The sequence below is a fragment of the Lingula anatina genome, chromosome 4, assembly GCF_051362555.1.
Source record: "Lingula anatina isolate TDL-2025a chromosome 4, LinAna3.0, whole genome shotgun sequence".
NCBI classification, from domain to species: domain Eukaryota; kingdom Metazoa; phylum Brachiopoda; class Lingulata; order Lingulida; family Lingulidae; genus Lingula; species Lingula anatina.
In genome coordinates, this window is record NC_141770.1 from 10,273,098 (window position 1) to 10,291,190 (window position 18,093).

Below are 18,093 nucleotides of genomic sequence, written 5' to 3' on the forward strand. Positions count from 1 at the left end.
AATTTGCTTCAATCCAGGTTTCAATTATTAATCGCAAACAATTACATCCTTCACAGGAAAAACCTTTTTTTGACAAACTGTCGGCATTGTAGAATAAAAATGCAGTTCACAATGTTCTGTTGGTTAAATATTTTCTATTCAGTACTGTAACAGTGATGTTTGCACTGCATAAATACAATTGCTGTTTCATATTTGACTCCTTCTCAGCTCTAGTTGTACACAGTTTGTCATATCAGATCTACTGCACTGTTCCGAAATACAATAGGAGGATGATGGCGAAGACGACCTCAAGTACATTTTAATCGATAAGATTAGGCCAATGTGCATTACCAATACAACACGTCACTGTTCATTGTAGACTGAATTGTTTGAAGCAAAAGAGGCAGAATAAGAAAATTGCAACAAAAACAGAACTTTTTTTCCTTGCAGGATCAAGAGAAAACTTGTACATTTAGATACTAGAGTGTAAGGTGACTCAGTCATAGGAATGGCCCCTCTTCTTATGATTCAGAGTCTAGACAATCATAAGAATCAACAGGGATGGAAACAGAAAATGCAAAAAATAAATTAAGTCAATGTGGATGGGGGAGGACTTCCTCAGTTTCTCCAGCAACTTCTACAAATTCATTTTTTTTCATAAGATGTGATATGTTGCTTTGATGAAATTGATGAGATGCATACGCATTAATGATTTTTTCATGTCCTAGAAAAATAAAATTTCCATTTTTCTGAAAAAAAAAAAAAAAAAAAAGGATCTTTATACAGCACATGATAATTGCTATAGAGGCCCTGGTATCAAATGACCCTACACTATATATTTACTCATGGGTTAATCAATAAAATAACAAAGCAGCTCTGCTACTGAAATTTTCAGACAAAAGTACTCTGTGTGTACAATCCAGTCCAAATGTGTGTGGATTGCTACCAGAATATGTGGAATAACTACCGCTGCAGGGCATATATCAACCCTACTGCTATATTGACCGAGTTTTTGAATTTCTCTTTTTTACTTTTTTTTCTTTCTTTTGCATATAATAAAAATAATAATATAAAACTCCCTGCCTGTAAAGGTGTTAAATTTACCTGCATTCAGACGTGACAAGCTAATTTTTAGTTGACTGTATAATAGCATAAAAAGAAATGGACTTACAACATGAAAAATAAATCAAATGCAACTTTAATCTGAATAAATCCAGCTACAAGTATATCAAAATGAATGGTTTCTTACAACAGATGATCAATAAAAGATTCTGAATTTTCTTAAAGGTTAAAATATTTCATTTACTTCACACAAAGAAGCAGTGACACAGCATAAAAACATTAATACAAACAAACCCAGATTTTGACCTTCCATTATAAATCCAAAACCTCATTCACAATCCAGTTACAATGCCTTAGCTTAAAAATGCTCTTTCTACACTGACCACTGATTAAGACTTCTGACCAAGGGGTGCCTGGATTTTATCTCTCTTTTAATCTTTTCCACGGCCAGCATCATTGAAGTATGCTGCATGTAGTAAGACTGGATTTCTATAGATTTCTATAGTAAGAAATCATATTAATCACAGTTTGCGGAGATAATTCATCGTAAGTTAAGCCATCCTAAGCCGACTGAAATGCACCCGGAGTGACAGATGTGGGTTATCTGTAAGCTAATTAAAGTGTCAAATCCACGTGAGCAATAACTACACGAAATAAAAATCAATACAAGGCAATAGGGAGTAAACAACAAGGTACCAACTCACTTGCCATTTTCCTTTCAATCAAGATAAAAACTTGACAAGCCACAAAACATCAAAGGTCTACCCCATCCCCTTATCTGACTGCATCATTTAATTTCCACCAGTGCAGATTTCTGGACAAAACTAAGAAGGGTCTATCTATTGCATTGCACAGGAGCTAGGTAAACTAGGTACCAAAACAGACCAAGCTTCCTTAGTTCTACAACTGGATGGCCACTTAGTTGTGATCTGACAAAATATGCCAAATATTATTGGCCTTAACTTAAAGGTACACAAAAGAGGATTTTGGCGCCAAAATTCATACTTAACGAATCATCTTGTGGTAAATGGCATTTTCCCTGCATTTACCAAACTTAAATCTCCCTTCCCTGACACTCGCCATAGCTCTGTAACAGTTCTGGATAAAGGCAAAGATCAAAACCCATGCATAAGTGGCATAAGCTGAGGTTTTTCATTTTTATTGACTGCACTTCCAGATAAAGTGAGACTATGATGCCATAGACCCCGCTCTTTTCAAACTATGTCAAGATGGCTGACTACCATGATTTGAAAGGGGACGATAAATATGATTGCAAGTAATTTTTGTGATACTGATTAGGGTCATTTAATTTTATCTGTCATTTTTATGTATTAAAAGTTTTCAATGTCCTCAGATAAAGTCAACAAGAAGCAATCCATGCATTTTGAATGCCTTTTAACTCCTACTTTCTGTGGCTTTAATTTCAGTACATAATTTTAGGATACAGGAGCTATGATAAAAGTGAATAAATTTTGCCTCCAATTCTAAACCAATTATCTAAAATATAAACATACACACAGACATGCACACACATACATGCAACACACACACACACACAAATAAATGTCTCCAACTGATCAGATTTTTGATAACAACATTACAGAAAACAAATTGTCCATACTGGTACTCACCATTTGATAAAGTCATCCAAGAGGTCATTCAGTAATGCCTTGTGCCTCACTTCTCCTGCCATGACACTTGCCTTCGCAGGCCGCGCTCTGGCTTTGCTCCCAGGCTTCCCTTCCAGTTCTGACCAACCATACCTCCGATTCAAGAGGTAGTATGTAAAATCATTCAAGTCATTTTGTTTGGAATATAACATTTCTGGACTGTGACCTGGAAATGGGGTATCATCCTCGAGGAATCCCGATTCTAGAAATTGTTTCTCACATACATCCGCATCTAGATCAGAGATGAGAGGCTCGGTCAGACTGGGAAGGAGCCTGTCTTGGACAGCCTGCAGAATCTTCAGTTCTTCTTCAGCAGACGATGCCTGCTTCAGTTTTGACAGCATTCCTGATTTCTCCTCCATCTTGGAAACTTTCCCTTGTGCTTTTTCTCAGCAGTACTGTCACTGTGATTCAATCTGGTTTTTTTTAGTTTGGAACATATACAACTGTAGAAGCATCTCAGCAACAGTATCTGGTTCTTCTAAGTGAAAATCTTGACAATAAGTACAATCCTTTGTCATGGCATTGCAGAACTGATGAATCTGGTGTCTGTAACAAAGAAAGTTATATCATTCTATAACAAAACCAAGGATTTCATCAAAATGTCAATTTGATCGATTACTCTTTATAAACCAATACAAAATCATCCAAACTAAAACTGATTGTGTAATAAAAGCCTAAGAAAGCAAACATCACTTATCACTATTGAACAAAATCAGTATACTCAGTGCCTGAGCAGTCCATGTAAAAGTGCCATCCATAATTTCTTATAAATAATTGACAATTTGATGAACAGGATGACCAACATTGCAAACCCCAGATACTGAAAATCTGATTAGGTTTCTTATATAATCAATTTCCGTTATCTATTAATATTGTAATTGTATAGGGACTAGTATGCTGCTAATATACAATCTATAAATGGGCAAAGTTTATCTGAAAGAAAATGTATTCTGTGCAGAAAACATCATTTATTTGAAGAGCAGAAAGAAAAAATAGATCTCAATAAAGAGATCTAGAAGAAGAAGAAGAATGATTCAAGATAAAGGTTACATTCTAATGTGTGCAGATTACAATGGCAATTTTGAATACAATTTATGGGCAATGCAGTCCCCTATCTAAGTGATTTGATTTGAAATTAAAAAAAAAGAAAGAAACAGCAACTTTCATTGTATTTAACACTTAACTACACTAAGTGGATATTTAAAAAATCCTGATCCTACATGTAATGGTGGCGATTGCCAACCCGTAAAATTTTACACATTTACAGTTTGCAGAATAAAAATGGTAGCACTGTTAAGGCTTATAGACATGCCATGGTGTATTTACCATGCCAATGCATAAGAATAAGACTTAAAAACTGGCAGTGCTGTTATATACCAGTGTGATTTTGATGTTACGAAAAAATTTGTTGTTTAAAATGTGTCAAACTAATAAAAATGAATAGAAAAAAAAACAGGCTTTCAGTTTACATGTACATACATAATGAAAAGAGGAATTATAATTAGTATTATAAATTAAATGCATAAAATCCCCCCCCCCCCAAATTTAATTGTTATTAACATAAAGAGTGAAGAATAATTAATTGAATATTTTAGGTAATATTTAATCTTATTGATTTTAATATTGATTTTTTAAGTTATTTAATCCATCAACACATCCTTCCCTCAACTCCTTCCCCCCCCCCCTCAACTCCTTCCCCCCCCCCCCCCCCCCCCCCACTCCCACCACCACTGCTCACGGTATATTTTGTGGACTTGGCTATACTAGACTCCTTGTAAATCATTGACCAAACTGCAGATTCATATTTTGTACTCCTTCTACCCCTGGCTGTCACCATCTATATTTGTGGGATGCTGGAGGGTCCATGCATTAATGTGTTAATATTATTTATATTATGAATGGCGTAACAGACCATGGATCATTACCAATAAAGCTTATGGTATTTCTTTAAGCATAAACTTTGGCATACAGCCTTTCAAATCATCACATGTAGCGCATTCAGAACAGCGGAATAATAGATCTGTGGATCAAATATGGCCAACCCACTGGAATGCTTGTTGCGTAATCCCAGTGGGGAATGTACTCAGTGTTTAATTGCAAATGAAGCGTCAACCTTTTTAGTGGGTCACCACATTTGATCCCTGGATCTGTTAGTACGCTGTTCTAAATATGCTCATGAACTACAAGGGTATACATTCATAACTTGAGCTTCATTTAGATTAATAAAACAATGAAAGGTTGCACTTGCATGGGGGTGCCATTTAGTTGTTTGGCATGTCCAATGTTGATGCAGCCTTAAAAGTTCTATACAGTCCAGAGGACCTATGTATCATTAAAAATACTTTCTATTGTCATTGCATTGGGTTAGGAATGCATACAGTATGCTAGATGACTCAGAATGCTTATTTAAGGCTATCACAAATCAAGTAAAATGGGGAATAATGTAGTATAATAAGTTTAAATAACTGTTGTCTACCTCATGAAAAAATGATTGCATCTCCTCTTTTCCATTACCTACATAATGCCGTAAGTAACTGTCACAGTGCGCCCCAAAATGTTTCATTTATGACCAGCACAGTACTACTTACTAATAACCACAAGTAATTTTTTTTAAAATTTGCTTACTGTTCAAAGTAACACTGACAACTGGCACCTCATCATAATGTAAGGTACTTCCACGTAAGACACAGTATTTTATCATACATATGAGAGTAAAAACTAAAAACATACATACTGAATCATTAATGCATTCACAGTAGCACATTCAATATGCATACAAAAGTTTCTTAGACTTACCAAAGATAATTCACTTGCAGGTGCCCGCCATCTTGTTTATACTGACGTCACTTCCTTCTCTACCCGTTTTCTCGTTTTTGCGAGCATAATTAAAACTACTAGTTTCAATTGATATTTTTTATAGACAATTCCATAAGGTTAACGGTAAAATTGATATTCTTCATTTAGTTCCCTTAGACTTAATTGAATAAAAAATAACATAGTTGGGTTGGTCGTCAGAGCGAGTCAAACATGGCGAGCAACTCGTACAAAGGTAATGTCACAGGATTTTATTCTTAACAAAATATTTGGTTACCTTTTTTACCTGAAGCGATGCCACATGAGTTAACAGTTGTTTAGATACGAAACAATGCCCATTTAGATCTTCATAACGAGTGTATTTGATGATAGATTATAATATATATTTTATCATGAATGATATGACAGCACATCTTTTCCTAGTAGGCTAAAGTTTAACCAAATGAAGTAGTTCTTTCGAAACTAGGTAATTTTTACTTCTGGCAGAACGGTGTTTTCCGATTCAGATGCCTTCTTCTTTCTTGTAATTGCTGATTTACAGGGGCTTATCATTTCATATAATAAACTGAAGTTTTCTTTACAGTTTCCAAAGTTAGAGTTTCAGAATTATTAGCACACCTAAAATATATGGAAAAAAAGCATATACAATACATTTCTTAAAGTGACATGATGATGTTTAAGCTACAATGTGCAGTTTTGCTTTATAAACAGATTTACAGACCACTGAAGTTATCATATTTAAAATAAGTTAAAACAGATTTGGGAAAATGAATCTTTCTTGAGTAGACTACTGTTGTAATGATATTTCAGGCTCAGTGAAAAAAGTTAAGTCTCTTCAAAAGCAAATAACCTTCATTTTATTGTTTTCGTTCAAGAAAAAAATTAAATGGGGTAAAAAAAAAACTTGCATTCGTTCTCAAATGCACAATATAACTCACAATATTCATTTTTGTCTTCCAGTTCCTAGAAATTTCCAGCTACTACGTGAGTTAGAAGAGGCGGAAAAAGGATGTGGTGATGGAAGCATAAGCTGGGGACTGCTTCATGCAGATGACATGCAGTTGAACTGCTGGTCATGTCTGATTATAGGTCCCCCAGGAGTAAGCACGTTTTTGATCATCTGATAATTAATTGAGCACTGAATTTTTCAACTTTCATTAGTAGTAGTACGTTTGCGGGTTCTTTAAACAAAATTCTGACAGAAATCTCTCCAGTATGCACAATTGCACATAGTTATGAAATACTGTGCAAATTTGATAAGATAAGTAGAAGAGGTCGGAAAGGGGTAAAATAAAAAATGTTTTTTCAAAATCATGACTTTTTGTCACTATGATAAAAGAAAACATTTCAAACAACATTTTCTTCCTTATATCAATATCACAGCAGCATGTAACAGCACTGCTAATTTTTCTAATTCTTGCACTTTATTTTTAACTCCAGCAGAGTTTGAGAAACAAGTTATCAAAAAATGCCTTCCTCAGTAAAAAAAGTATTATTAACGTATACAGTGTCAGATTTACATCGATATATTTGACATAATTTTATTTATCTTCCAGACTAATTTTGAAAATAGAGTGTACACTTTGATTTTGGAATGTGGTGTCAATTACCCTATCGAGCCACCTTCTGCCAAATTTGTAACAAAAATACGAATGAAGGAGGTCAATGACCAGACTGGAGTGGTGAGTGTTTTATGAGCAAGGCTTTATCTTAAGAAGAAAGTCACTTTCTGAGGCTTCAAAATGACTAACAATAATTTCTAGTCATTTGTAGTCATTTTGATGTGCATTTTGATGACATCATGGGTTAATAAGAAAACCAGGGAGTTGTCATCACTCTGCTGTACCATGCGTTACAATTGATCTACACTTGCAAAAAAAGAAAGTTTTGATGTTAGATATCCAGCACTAAACCCCTATAAGTCAAGATGCATAGTGACTTCAGTATTTTTACAATGCGTACTGTGTAAAAACTATGATCCTAAAACCTACTATTACTTTGATCAATCCCCTACAGACCAGGGTACTATGAAAAAAACGAAGTGGAGGATGGAAGGGGGAGAGAATGTGCACCTGTTGTAACCTGCTCCTTCCCATCATTGTATTTTTTTTCACAGCATGCGGACAAAAAATTTGCAAGTTAATATGAAATATTGAATGACAAAGACGAGTTGTATATAGAGAATGATTAAACATAGAAGACTATCATGAAAAATTACAGGGATTTTCCCCAACTAAATGGATTAACATAATTTATTACCCTGAGTTGTATTTGATTCCCAGAAATTTTTTTTAAAATAATTTTTGACTTCCTAAATTTCAAATCAGGTTATTAACACCATAATTTGAAATCAAATGTTTTTCACATTGTTTTTTCTTTCTTTTTTCAGGTGGATCTAAGGCTATTGCATATGCAGTCTCGGAGTAACAGTTCCCCTTATTCTATAAATGGAGTTTTGCAAGAGATACGCAACGCAATGACTTCTAAAGAAAACCGTAAACTTTCTCAGCCCCCAGAGGGCAGCTCGTTCTAAAGATATTACAAGAAAAGCCCACCATTGATGTCCTGAAACACATAGCCTATACATACCTAGGGGCTTATGCTAAGAATTTTTTTTTTTTTTTTTTTTTTTGTCATTGACTAAAATGATTTGACGTAACCAAAGAAAAGGAGACTGTGTTGGTATATGTCACAATTTTGTCAATGCTTCGCCTCAAATGTTTGATAAGGACTGTAAAGCATCATGATGCTGAAAAGAATTATGCTAGTGTGAGCCTATGTATATGGAAATATACATACATGCATGTGCACACTTGCATATACATCTGCAGACATTGACATGCATTGAATACATGTTAGTGTTTCACGTGGCATATTATTGAGCCGTTCATTACAATTATGATACTGGTAATGAAGATGTCAATTTTTTTTAAATATATACAGCAAATGATTTGCTTACAACTGTGAGCTTCAAGTTGTCCAAAGTTGATTTTTACTCACAGAATTTAAGGGCATGTTCAAACTGTGACACTCACATAATGAGAAAGAACTGATACATACACACATACATATATTAAAGAAATATATCAAATTCAGATTTTTGTTCTGTTACCCCACCCACCCACCACCCAAACCCCCTTTCTTCCAACATGATTTTTATCCTCTTAACTTCAATTTAGACAGAAACATTGGTCTTACAGAGTAATAAATCTGAAAGACGAACTATTGAGTATCTTAGCTTGTGATTACTCAAATCGATGCAGCACAATTTCATGTGCAACTAGTGCATGATATGCTTCTTGATGGACTGTTATTGGATCCAAGAAGGATTTTTTTTTTAATTTTTCTCTTGTATTATCGCTCTTCTGTTATGATGGTGGGCTGGAAAAGGACAATTTGTTACTTTTAGGGAGGACAGCGGCATATCTCCCAGCTTTGTGAAAAGTGCTCCACCTTTAATCCAGTTAAGTGATTGTAAAACTTTGAGAAAAAGAATAAAAATTGCAAATAGGTGATATGATGAGACAGTACACACAGAATATAAAGTTGTTGATTATAAGTTGTATCTGTTTTAGAACTCACCATACAATTGTGCAAATGTGAAAAGTCTCATCTAATAAAATATGCCAAACAAGGAAAAGAGAAGAAATCTGTTATATTTACAGGTTCACTTCTGTAAGTCCACTATTTTCAGATTTTCAAGTAGAGTTGATTCATACATTGAAGTCTTGAGCGTAAAATTCAAGTATTCTGTCTTTTATGTAAAGTGGTCATTGCATCTTGTTAAAGGCCCTGGATTATTTTCTAAAGGGATATTGTGATTGGTTAGGACAGTAAAACTTAAATGTGCCAGGCCCACTATGTTTGTAATACAAATTTAATAAGAAGAAAGTGATAGGTACTCGCAGAGATGGCACTGAAATTAGTAAAACTGAATGAAATTGTAAAATTACTCTAGAAAACCTGTTTGAAAGTATCTGGTTCATTTTTCATTTAGGAAGGAATAAAGAAAAGTAAATCCATGTTGGTTTGGAGTATTTTGCACCAGTGATTTGCCTCCTATAGCTTTCATAATTTGTTAGTGTCTCACTTTTTGTGTATGTAAAAGAAAAACATTGCATACCAGTGACGGGAACGCTGATTAAATTTGAACAGCATTTGAAAAAAAATTTTGAAAATGTTCATGATTTAAGTGAATCAAATGAACCTAGTAGCTTCTAAGAAGAAATTTTGGTTGATGCTAAATACAGGTACATAATGTAAATATATAAAGCTTAGATTAAACTGGATATGCTGTACCAAAGACCATTGCTGATTAAAATGTAAATTTGTCTTGTCTGTTGGTAATACATCAAAAAATATAAACAACTTCTTGTCATGGTAATTACTTGCTACATATATATTATGAATACGGAAAATTCTGTGTAATTTAAATCCATGTCCTAAAAGCATGCAACCTCCAATACATCAGTTGTGACGTAAGTGTAGACTATGGCTCATCTTGCACATGTTACTCTTTCCAAAAGGAGACTGAAAACGGTGCCAGGCTTTTAAGCTCTTTGACAATAAGTTGTACTGAAAAATGAATGAAACCACATCACTGCGCAATTTTAACGCACCGTAAGCACTTGAACTATAGAAATGACCATCTACAGGATAGTGACCGCAGAACTGGAGCCATCTGTTTTAAAAAAGGTGAGCTATGCTGATGCGTTGATCACTAAAGCCGAGTCCGAATTTGGACTGCAACGTGAAAGGGTCACCAAAGCTAAGGGTGACCCTAATGTGGACGCAAAAGAATGGACGTGGTCAGTTCATGGCACATGGGATGCAATTAAAACGCTGCATGATTCACTAGAAGATGCATACCAGAAAACGGTGAAAACCGAATGTGTAGAGCTGGAAGAGATGCACACCAGTGACCCCTTTTCAGATGGCAATGAAACAAATAATGGTTCAACTGCTAAGGAAGATGATAGGCGTTATAAATCAGATCGAGATGATGATGATGAAGAAGGAGATCTAAATGTAGATGAAGATACAGACCATGAGTTTTTGCCTGATTCCTGTAGTCAGGCAGATGAAGAGAACAACAAAAGCAGTGAAACAGTGAATACCTCCTGCTCAGCAGCCCATGAATATACAAGGGATGAAGAGGGTGCAGATGCGGAGAAGATTTCTGATCCTGAGGTAAATAAAACCTTGAGAGAAGATTCATCTACCCAACCTGCCTCTGTGAAAAGTGTGCCCAGATCTGCACAGCACAGAAAAGCAGTGCATCCACAGAAATTGCTGCAACGAAGAAAGAGGGGTCGTCCAAGAAAGACGGAGAGAATAGAAGTGGTAGAGGAGTATGGAATGAGAGGAGATTCTCATGAGGGAAACGGTGTAACTATAAAGACTGAAACCTCACCAGAAAGTGACCAAACAGCAAACAACCCACCCCAAAATGATGAGTCTCTTGTTCTTGAAAAGACCTTCAAATGTAACATATGTGAGCATGAATCTCTAGAACTCCGGCAGTATGTGGCTCATTTAATTGATGTTCATGTCACCAAAAAGTGGAAGTGCCCCCTGTGTAGTAAAAATGCATTTGATAAATTCATGCTCCAAAAACATCTTCCAAAACACTCAGCTGTTCTCTATCCTTGTAACAAATGTGGAAAAGCGTACAAGAGAGAGGAGTACCTGCGTGTTCACAGGTGCAAGCCAGACAGAAAGAAAAGTAAATTTACCTGCACAGTTTGCTATAAGAAATTCATGACCAGCCAGTCCCTTTCTACCCATTTTGAGAGGATACATGCAGGGGCTGTAAAAAGTGAGGATGAGGAAGATGATGAGGATGAAATTAACATTGAAGAAGATGACAAGAAAGATAAAGACTTTAAAGTTAGGAAAAGTTCTTCCTCTGTTATTTCAAAGATGGATCAAAAGAAAAGAATTGATGAGGATGATTTTATGAAGTCGCATTACACCATCAAGAATGGAACTTTTCAATGCAAAACATGTAATTTTAAAACAGACTATCAGAGAAATGTGATCATTCACGTTAAGAGGAAACACCTCCCTAAAAGCATCTATTGCCCCCATTGCTCTCAAACATTTGGTGTTGCACATGATCTTACAGAGCATGTCCAGAGAAAACACAGTGGGAAAGTCCATCTGTGTGAAACTTGCGGAAAGTCATACGGATCTGAAATTGGCTTGAAAAAGCATATGGAGAGACACGATCCTAATTTTATACCTGAGCGGTTTCCCTGTGACCAGTGCGACAAAGACTTCTTTTCAAAAACTGCTTTGTCGTTTCACAAGGATAAAATCCACCGAAATCTGAACATGAAGAGACATCAGTGTGAAGAGTGTGGGCGTGCGTACCACCATAAGCATTCGTTGGAGGAACACAAGCTTACACACAGGGGTGAAAAACGCTTCCACTGTCCCCAGTGCTTCAAGAGTTTCACATACAAGTCGTCAAAGAAAAAACACATACAGATGGTCCACATGACAACGGAGTTAAAGTTCTCATGCGAAGTGTGTGGAACTAAGGTGAAATCTGAGAGTGCGTTACGAATGCACATGACTATTCACTCCACAGTGCGTCCGCATGCATGTTCAGAGTGCGGAAAACGTTTCACTCAAAAACAGGCCATGTTGCGACACAAGCGTATCCACACAGGTGAAAAACCATACGTTTGCCATTTTTGTAACAAGCGCTTTAGTGACACCTCAATATTACGCAGACACTTGTTTGTTCACAAGAAAGACCCTTATATACAGGGCCTTGAAAGCACAGACAGCCCTGAGGTGCAAAGTACTTCATCTAGTCATGTTGCCTATGCAAACATTTATTATGACCAAGTGTGCCCAGTGTCGGAAAACATTCACAATATGCAGAGTATGACAAATGAGAACATGTCCAGTTCTTACACCACCATTGGTCAAGCCAACGCCAGTGGTCATCCTCGGACCCCGCCCTTGCAGATGCCTTCAGTTAGTCTTGCCCCCCCTTTGCCGTCACATCTCAGCTCAGTCCAACAGTTGCAAGCAACTCTGCAGACAGCTGTCAATCTTGCCCATCTCCATGCCACAGTGCCTGTCAGTCTGACTGGTATCGATGGGGATGCTCCGCCCATTACAGAATCCAGCCCACCTCCCCAATATATCCCTCCCCCTGGGGTCCATAACATCCTGAACACACAGTCTGAGGGGATGCCCCACCCTCCACAGGAGATCTGGTCAAACAATGGTTATACATACTGCCTGCCCCCTGGTGGTGAATCTGGACATGTTTAGTGGAGCAGATAGATGACTGCAATTTTCTAGATGAAGATAGTGAAGCCAAAACTATACAATGTTCTTTTCTTTTAATAAAAAAGGTATATGCGATTTACATTACACTTTTACAATATTAATTTTACAGAAAATTACATTTGATTATTCTCATTGCATATTTTATATTTTGCTTTAAGAAATTCTATTAACACTTGTTTTTATACAAAAATTGGTCAAAATCTGACTCTCTGGTGGACATTGTCATAAATATGTAGTTCATCATGTTCAGTTATTTGTTTTATCTTGGGGTATTTTAAACCATTGATGCTCTTTCACTAGATTTTGAATCACTTGTAATTGCAAATGAGTGTTGCATTATTACCATGAAATTTTGATAGTATGTTGGTGAACACACTCCATAACAATATCCAGTTAACAAATTTGACTACGTATCACTCGCACATTTCAAGCTAAGTCCCTAATCTCTGTATTTTGGTTATCAAAATGTGTCAGTTTTGGTGACTTATCAAAGTACTTTCTGTCATGAACATTTGCTTCCTGAAACATCAGAATAATATTTTTCGGGTATTGGGAACAAAATAATGTTTTTTCATTGGTAAAATTGATATGTGCATGTATTTGCTTTGATGTTATTGCTAAAGAGTAATTTGATTTGCATGTTTATATACTCATTATATATACAGTATATATGTAAAGAGAGAGATTGGGCTAAAACTGTGCTTTACACTTGCCCTGTTTTGCTTGAATATGTGTTATTTATAAATATAGTAGTGGTATGTAATGAGCTCATGGGGGTGAGTTTATAGCTAGTTATTCATTAATATCATGTATCAATTGTACAAAGAGAAGTATTATATACTGATGTAGTGTGTAATTTTTGAACTGAATGTATGATAATTATTCAATGATTTTAGATATGTCATTTATACCAGTATTTAATATTTTCATAATTATTATTTTGACCAATTCACTGAGGTTTTTTTTTTTATGCCATAACCTCTCCCTCCCCCCACTTAGGCTTTAGATTTTCAGATATATTTTCATGAATATCAAAAAATACTTTCTTGGATATAGCCATCTAATAGTTTGAATTAACTGAGTGATTACATTGCATTTTGATTGGTAAGGCAATAAGCTTTGTTTTTGAAATCTTGGCAACTAAACTTGATGTATATATCTAGCAGACATGAGCACAGTCAGGTAATGTTTATGTAAAATGTTGTGCATAGGCTTTTTTTTCTAAAGTATTTTTAAACAGAGGTTTAATTCTTCCTGGTTTTAATAAGTCTGTTGGTAACTTTGGGAAATGAATTTGTTGAAATTATTGGTATGATGATTTCATATACAATATTATACATATCACGTGTATTGTACATGGCATGCCGACATTATCCCCCAGAAAGCAACAAGAAAACGATAAATTTACACTCACAACATGTCTACGACTGGTTCAATCTTAATGAAAGAAGGGGGTAAAGGCCATACGGGGCTGATTGTTTCATTATGTAAGAATGGGGTGAAGATGTTTGAAGGCATCATAGAGGTTGATATTATGTTTTAATGACACCAGGATGTCAATATATTTAGTTTTATCACATGGCAAATCCCCAATTATAACATAGAATTCTATGCCAATAATATAATAACAATTTATATTGTTTATTCCCTCTGCAAAAAGAATTTTTAAGGTGGCAACATTGCTTTTGTTAGTAGATTAGTTGTATTTAACGTAATTTTCATGTAGATTATGACACTAGTAAAATGTATATGCTTTTCATTTAATGCTTAGACTTGTTGATATAATCTCATCGAGATCAATGCTTTTAAAAAGAATCATTGTTATCAGTTTGTCACATAGTGATTTGTGGACATAAACATAACGTGAAAAACAACAGAAAAGGAAGATAAAAACTGGTGTTGTAAAGACAATTCTTTTTTACTTCAAATTGCCTGCATGTGAATAATAAACATTTAAGGGATAACAGCTGTTCATTCCTGGGATAAACAACATGTTGTATGTTTATGTCCACAAATCACTACATGTGACAAACTGATAACTACAGGGGTGGGGTGGGGGTGAGGGTCAAAAGAACTGCCCTTTTTGCCAGGAAAAGGCCCTTTCTGGGTAAAATTTTTATCTACATACACCAAGGTTTCATGGTAAAAGGTCCATTTTTTTTTTAGAAAAAGAACCCCCCTTTTGAAATTGCTGGCTACGGGCCTGAACTACAAATTCACGAGTTGATCCAAACAAAACCAAAGGTGATGTTGATGTTGATTTCTTCTCCCAGAGTAGTCTAGCAAATTGTTGTGATTGCGGTTGTTGCGACAAACGCAATCTTTTTGCGCCTCCATTTACTGCGGGATTGCATTGGTGTACACGCGAAAGTGGTCGTACTGTGGCAGCTGCTACGCACAGGCTTTAATTTCTAACACAAACATGCCGGTAAGTTTATAAAGACCACCTCATACTTACCATACGTAGTTCTCCTCTATCTGTTAAAAAGGTTTTATAAAATAATCGAAGAAAGAGGGGCGTATCAGTACAAATTCTCTGCCAAAATGATGGCTCTAACAAGACAACAGCAGACGATTTACATTTGCATTTTCGATTAAAACTAAAGCAGACCTGCAGGTAAATGAAAATAAGCACTAAAATTGTTCTATTTGAAAAAAACTAAGAAAAGAAATTTGTGAACTGGAAAAGCCTACGTGTTCATGCCCGGAAAAACCCTGCAAATTATTCGGGAACGGGATACAATGTTGTCCACAGTCCAGCACAACAGTACTCGACAGTTAAACACAATGTTCAGAATAAATGCTTATTCTTGTTGCAACAATGTCTCAAACCCTTACCTCTGGACAAAGAATAATTTCAATTTGTGTATCTGGTTGCAGCATATGGCCAAGTCCTATATTCATTTATTTTTCCAGCCCAAAGGAAAGCAAGGCACCAAGGGCCAAAAACAAATTGATGAGGAGAATAAAGCAACCCTCAAGTTTTATGGCTATATTATATTAGGAGTGTCTGTAAGTAAATAACCTTTTCTCCCCTTTTTCTATCTTTTGTTTCTTCCAATACATACACCGTCACACACTAATACACTCACACTAAATATATGTCTCTCTATCACTCTCTCTCTCTCTCAGCATTAATTGTAATAACCAGCTTTTAAGAAAGGTGCATGTAATTCAGCAATATTGGTCTTATTGTTTAAAAGCTTAAAACAGAAACAATTGCCATAATTGCAATGAATCGAAAAAGTGCCAATTAATATCATACTTTATTTCAAACTTTATTTTAAATGCTATTTATAATAACTTTTTTACAGGCAGTATACATGTTGTTAACCTTCTTATTGTTCTGGGACTCATTTACAACAATGTACTGGGTAAGTTTCAAGCAAGAGAGTATTTTCTTAGAAATGGTGTCTTTGTTGAGAAAAATCTTTGAAAGATAAATTCTTAAAGAGGTTTGATGTGTTGAAGTACTATTGCTTTGGTTGATTAATGTATCAAGGAAAATTTTGATATGACCATAGAAGCAAAAAAATACAAACTTATCTAATGTTTGAATTTAAGACTATATATTGTGCAACCTTGAGAAAATGTGTTTTTATTTGTGATACAAGGTTTTGATTTATTGTAATACACTTCATATTAATATATAATTATATATTTATATATTTCAGCTTACAGAATTATTATAGTTGTTTTTTTACCTTTCACAGGTGTTAACAATATTAACATTAATAGTGTATGGTGGCAGCTATCAGTTTATGTCCAGTATGATGAAGTCATCTTTAGATTTAAACATGGAGCAAGGCATGGCAGAGTGAGTACATGTTGCTCAGGTAAACCATTAGGTAAACTAAGAGTGAAAGACTTTTAATTAGCATAAATGAGGAGGAAGCAATGTCATCATAGTCATAGCTTTGCAGGTCTGAGAAAATAGACTCAAGCAAATTTGTGCGAGTAAGAGTTATTACATATCCACCTAATAAATAATTTCATTGTGTTTTGGTATGAAATATGCTTTAGGTAGAAGAAATATGTGAACACAAAAATTTTTTTCGAGCATTTTCTTTACTTTTAATTTGTAACATTGCTGGCACCTCAGCCAGTATATCATGCCCTGTTGTAATTTGAATTTAAAATCTGTTTCTTTTTTTTTTCAGACATATTAAAGACCTTATACTTCTCACTGCTATTACACAGAGCCTGTCTTTAATATCTAATTATTTTTGGTTGCTATGGTTACTGGTAAGTGACATCTCAAAATCAACTTGTGGCACATTCAGTGTCTCAGGGACTGAACTTTTTGTAGATCAAATTGAAAATGGTAACTGAGATATTTGTGAAAGTTTGAAAAGGCAAAACTTGCATCTGATTTTACTCATTGAAGGTTAACTTAAAGCTGCTATATTTTTCTGTCTCTTCATCTTGAAGGTCTCAGTTTGTGCACATTACACATTGTGTTAATCACTCTCTTTATTCAAGTAAAGTTCTTTGCCATATCATATACATATATAATATGTTATTGTTGATTACAAACTTGAAAAGAACATATGTTGGTATGAATGTAAGATGCTTGGAATTTACGGGTGACTGTATCGTGTCCTTTTCAGGCCCCTGGACGTGCCCTATACATGCTGTGGGTGAACATATTAGGTCCATGGATATTTGCAGAAGCACCCGAAGAGCCTGATGAGAAGAAAACCAAGAAAATGGAAAGAAAAATGAAGAGAATGCACTGAGATTAACGAACTGAAAAGCTCTGTGATACAGGTTGTAGCAAAATGTCACTGTCTTTTGGCGACTCCTGAAGGTGAACAATGTCATATAATTGCTGGGGGATCCAGGATTTTGCTGGGTGGGTGGGTGGGTGGGAGGGTGGAATATATAGGGTGTGGACAAGTTTACTCTAATTCTACTCTAACATGTAGGGAATGCAAATTTGTTTGATTTTGTCTGGTTTTGCTTGTTAACTTAAAGGTAAGACTGACATTTAGCCAAGAAAAGTCTTAAGCATCAGAGGTAATAAATTATATTATATGTATTATATTGGATATAGTGGATTGTTATATGCGTCTTGTAGAAATAAGTTTTAGAAATAAGTTTGTAGTTTTTTTCCTTTACATATTTTTAAAGAAGTAATAAATCCCATCATTCCTGATTGCTATCCATAATTCATCAGATATGGAGAATAAATGAATATATAACATATTTCGTCATATTTGTTTCATTGATAGTTGAAAAGATCTAAACAGAA

General features: G+C 35.2%; 4 protein-coding genes across 7 annotated transcripts in view; 3 read left to right on the top strand and 1 right to left on the bottom strand.

Moving 5' to 3' along the window:
- The window catches only part of LOC106160455 (uncharacterized), a 30,718-nt gene extending 25,095 nt beyond the window's left edge, over positions 1–5,623 (bottom strand). For all 3 annotated transcript variants that reach the window (XM_087011791.1, XM_087011792.1, XM_087011790.1), the window contains exons 1-2: positions 5,511–5,623; positions 2,673–3,260 (exon numbers count right to left, since the gene is read on the bottom strand). In XM_087011791.1, coding sequence (XP_086867917.1) covers positions 2,673–3,073 — 401 coding nt within the window. In that variant the 5' untranslated portion in view covers positions 3,074–3,260; positions 5,511–5,623. The remainder of the gene's footprint in view (positions 1–2,672; positions 3,261–5,510) is intronic.
- Positions 5,581–9,550, top strand: LOC106160564 (ubiquitin-conjugating enzyme E2 variant 2). The gene is made up of 4 exons (XM_013537208.2): positions 5,581–5,763; positions 6,489–6,628; positions 7,085–7,210; positions 7,918–9,550. The coding sequence occupies exons 1-4, from the start codon at positions 5,742–5,744 to the stop codon at positions 8,059–8,061; spliced, it is 432 nt and encodes a 143-aa protein (XP_013392662.1). The 5' UTR covers positions 5,581–5,741; the 3' UTR covers positions 8,062–9,550.
- Positions 9,551–10,035: 485 nt separating this feature from the next.
- Positions 10,036–14,598, top strand: LOC106160494 (uncharacterized). Its single transcript, XM_013537115.2, has one exon. It carries the CDS (start codon positions 10,170–10,172, stop codon positions 12,819–12,821), a length of 2,652 nt encoding a protein of 883 aa, XP_013392569.2. The 5' UTR covers positions 10,036–10,169; the 3' UTR covers positions 12,822–14,598.
- A 428-nt stretch (positions 14,599–15,026) lies between these two features.
- Positions 15,027–18,047, top strand: LOC106160555 (transmembrane protein 208). 2 transcript variants are annotated; one of them, XM_013537198.2, is made up of 6 exons: positions 15,061–15,267; positions 15,756–15,851; positions 16,154–16,213; positions 16,553–16,656; positions 17,000–17,084; positions 17,450–18,047. In XM_013537198.2, the coding sequence occupies exons 1-6, from the start codon at positions 15,262–15,264 to the stop codon at positions 17,576–17,578; spliced, it is 480 nt and encodes a 159-aa protein (XP_013392652.1). In that variant the 5' UTR covers positions 15,061–15,261; the 3' UTR covers positions 17,579–18,047. The 2 variants fall into 2 exon arrangements, with proteins under 2 accessions (XP_086867930.1, XP_013392652.1); XM_087011804.1 differs by lacking the exon at positions 16,154–16,213 and having other exon boundaries at positions 15,027–15,267.
- Positions 18,048–18,093: the final 46 nt, after the last annotated feature.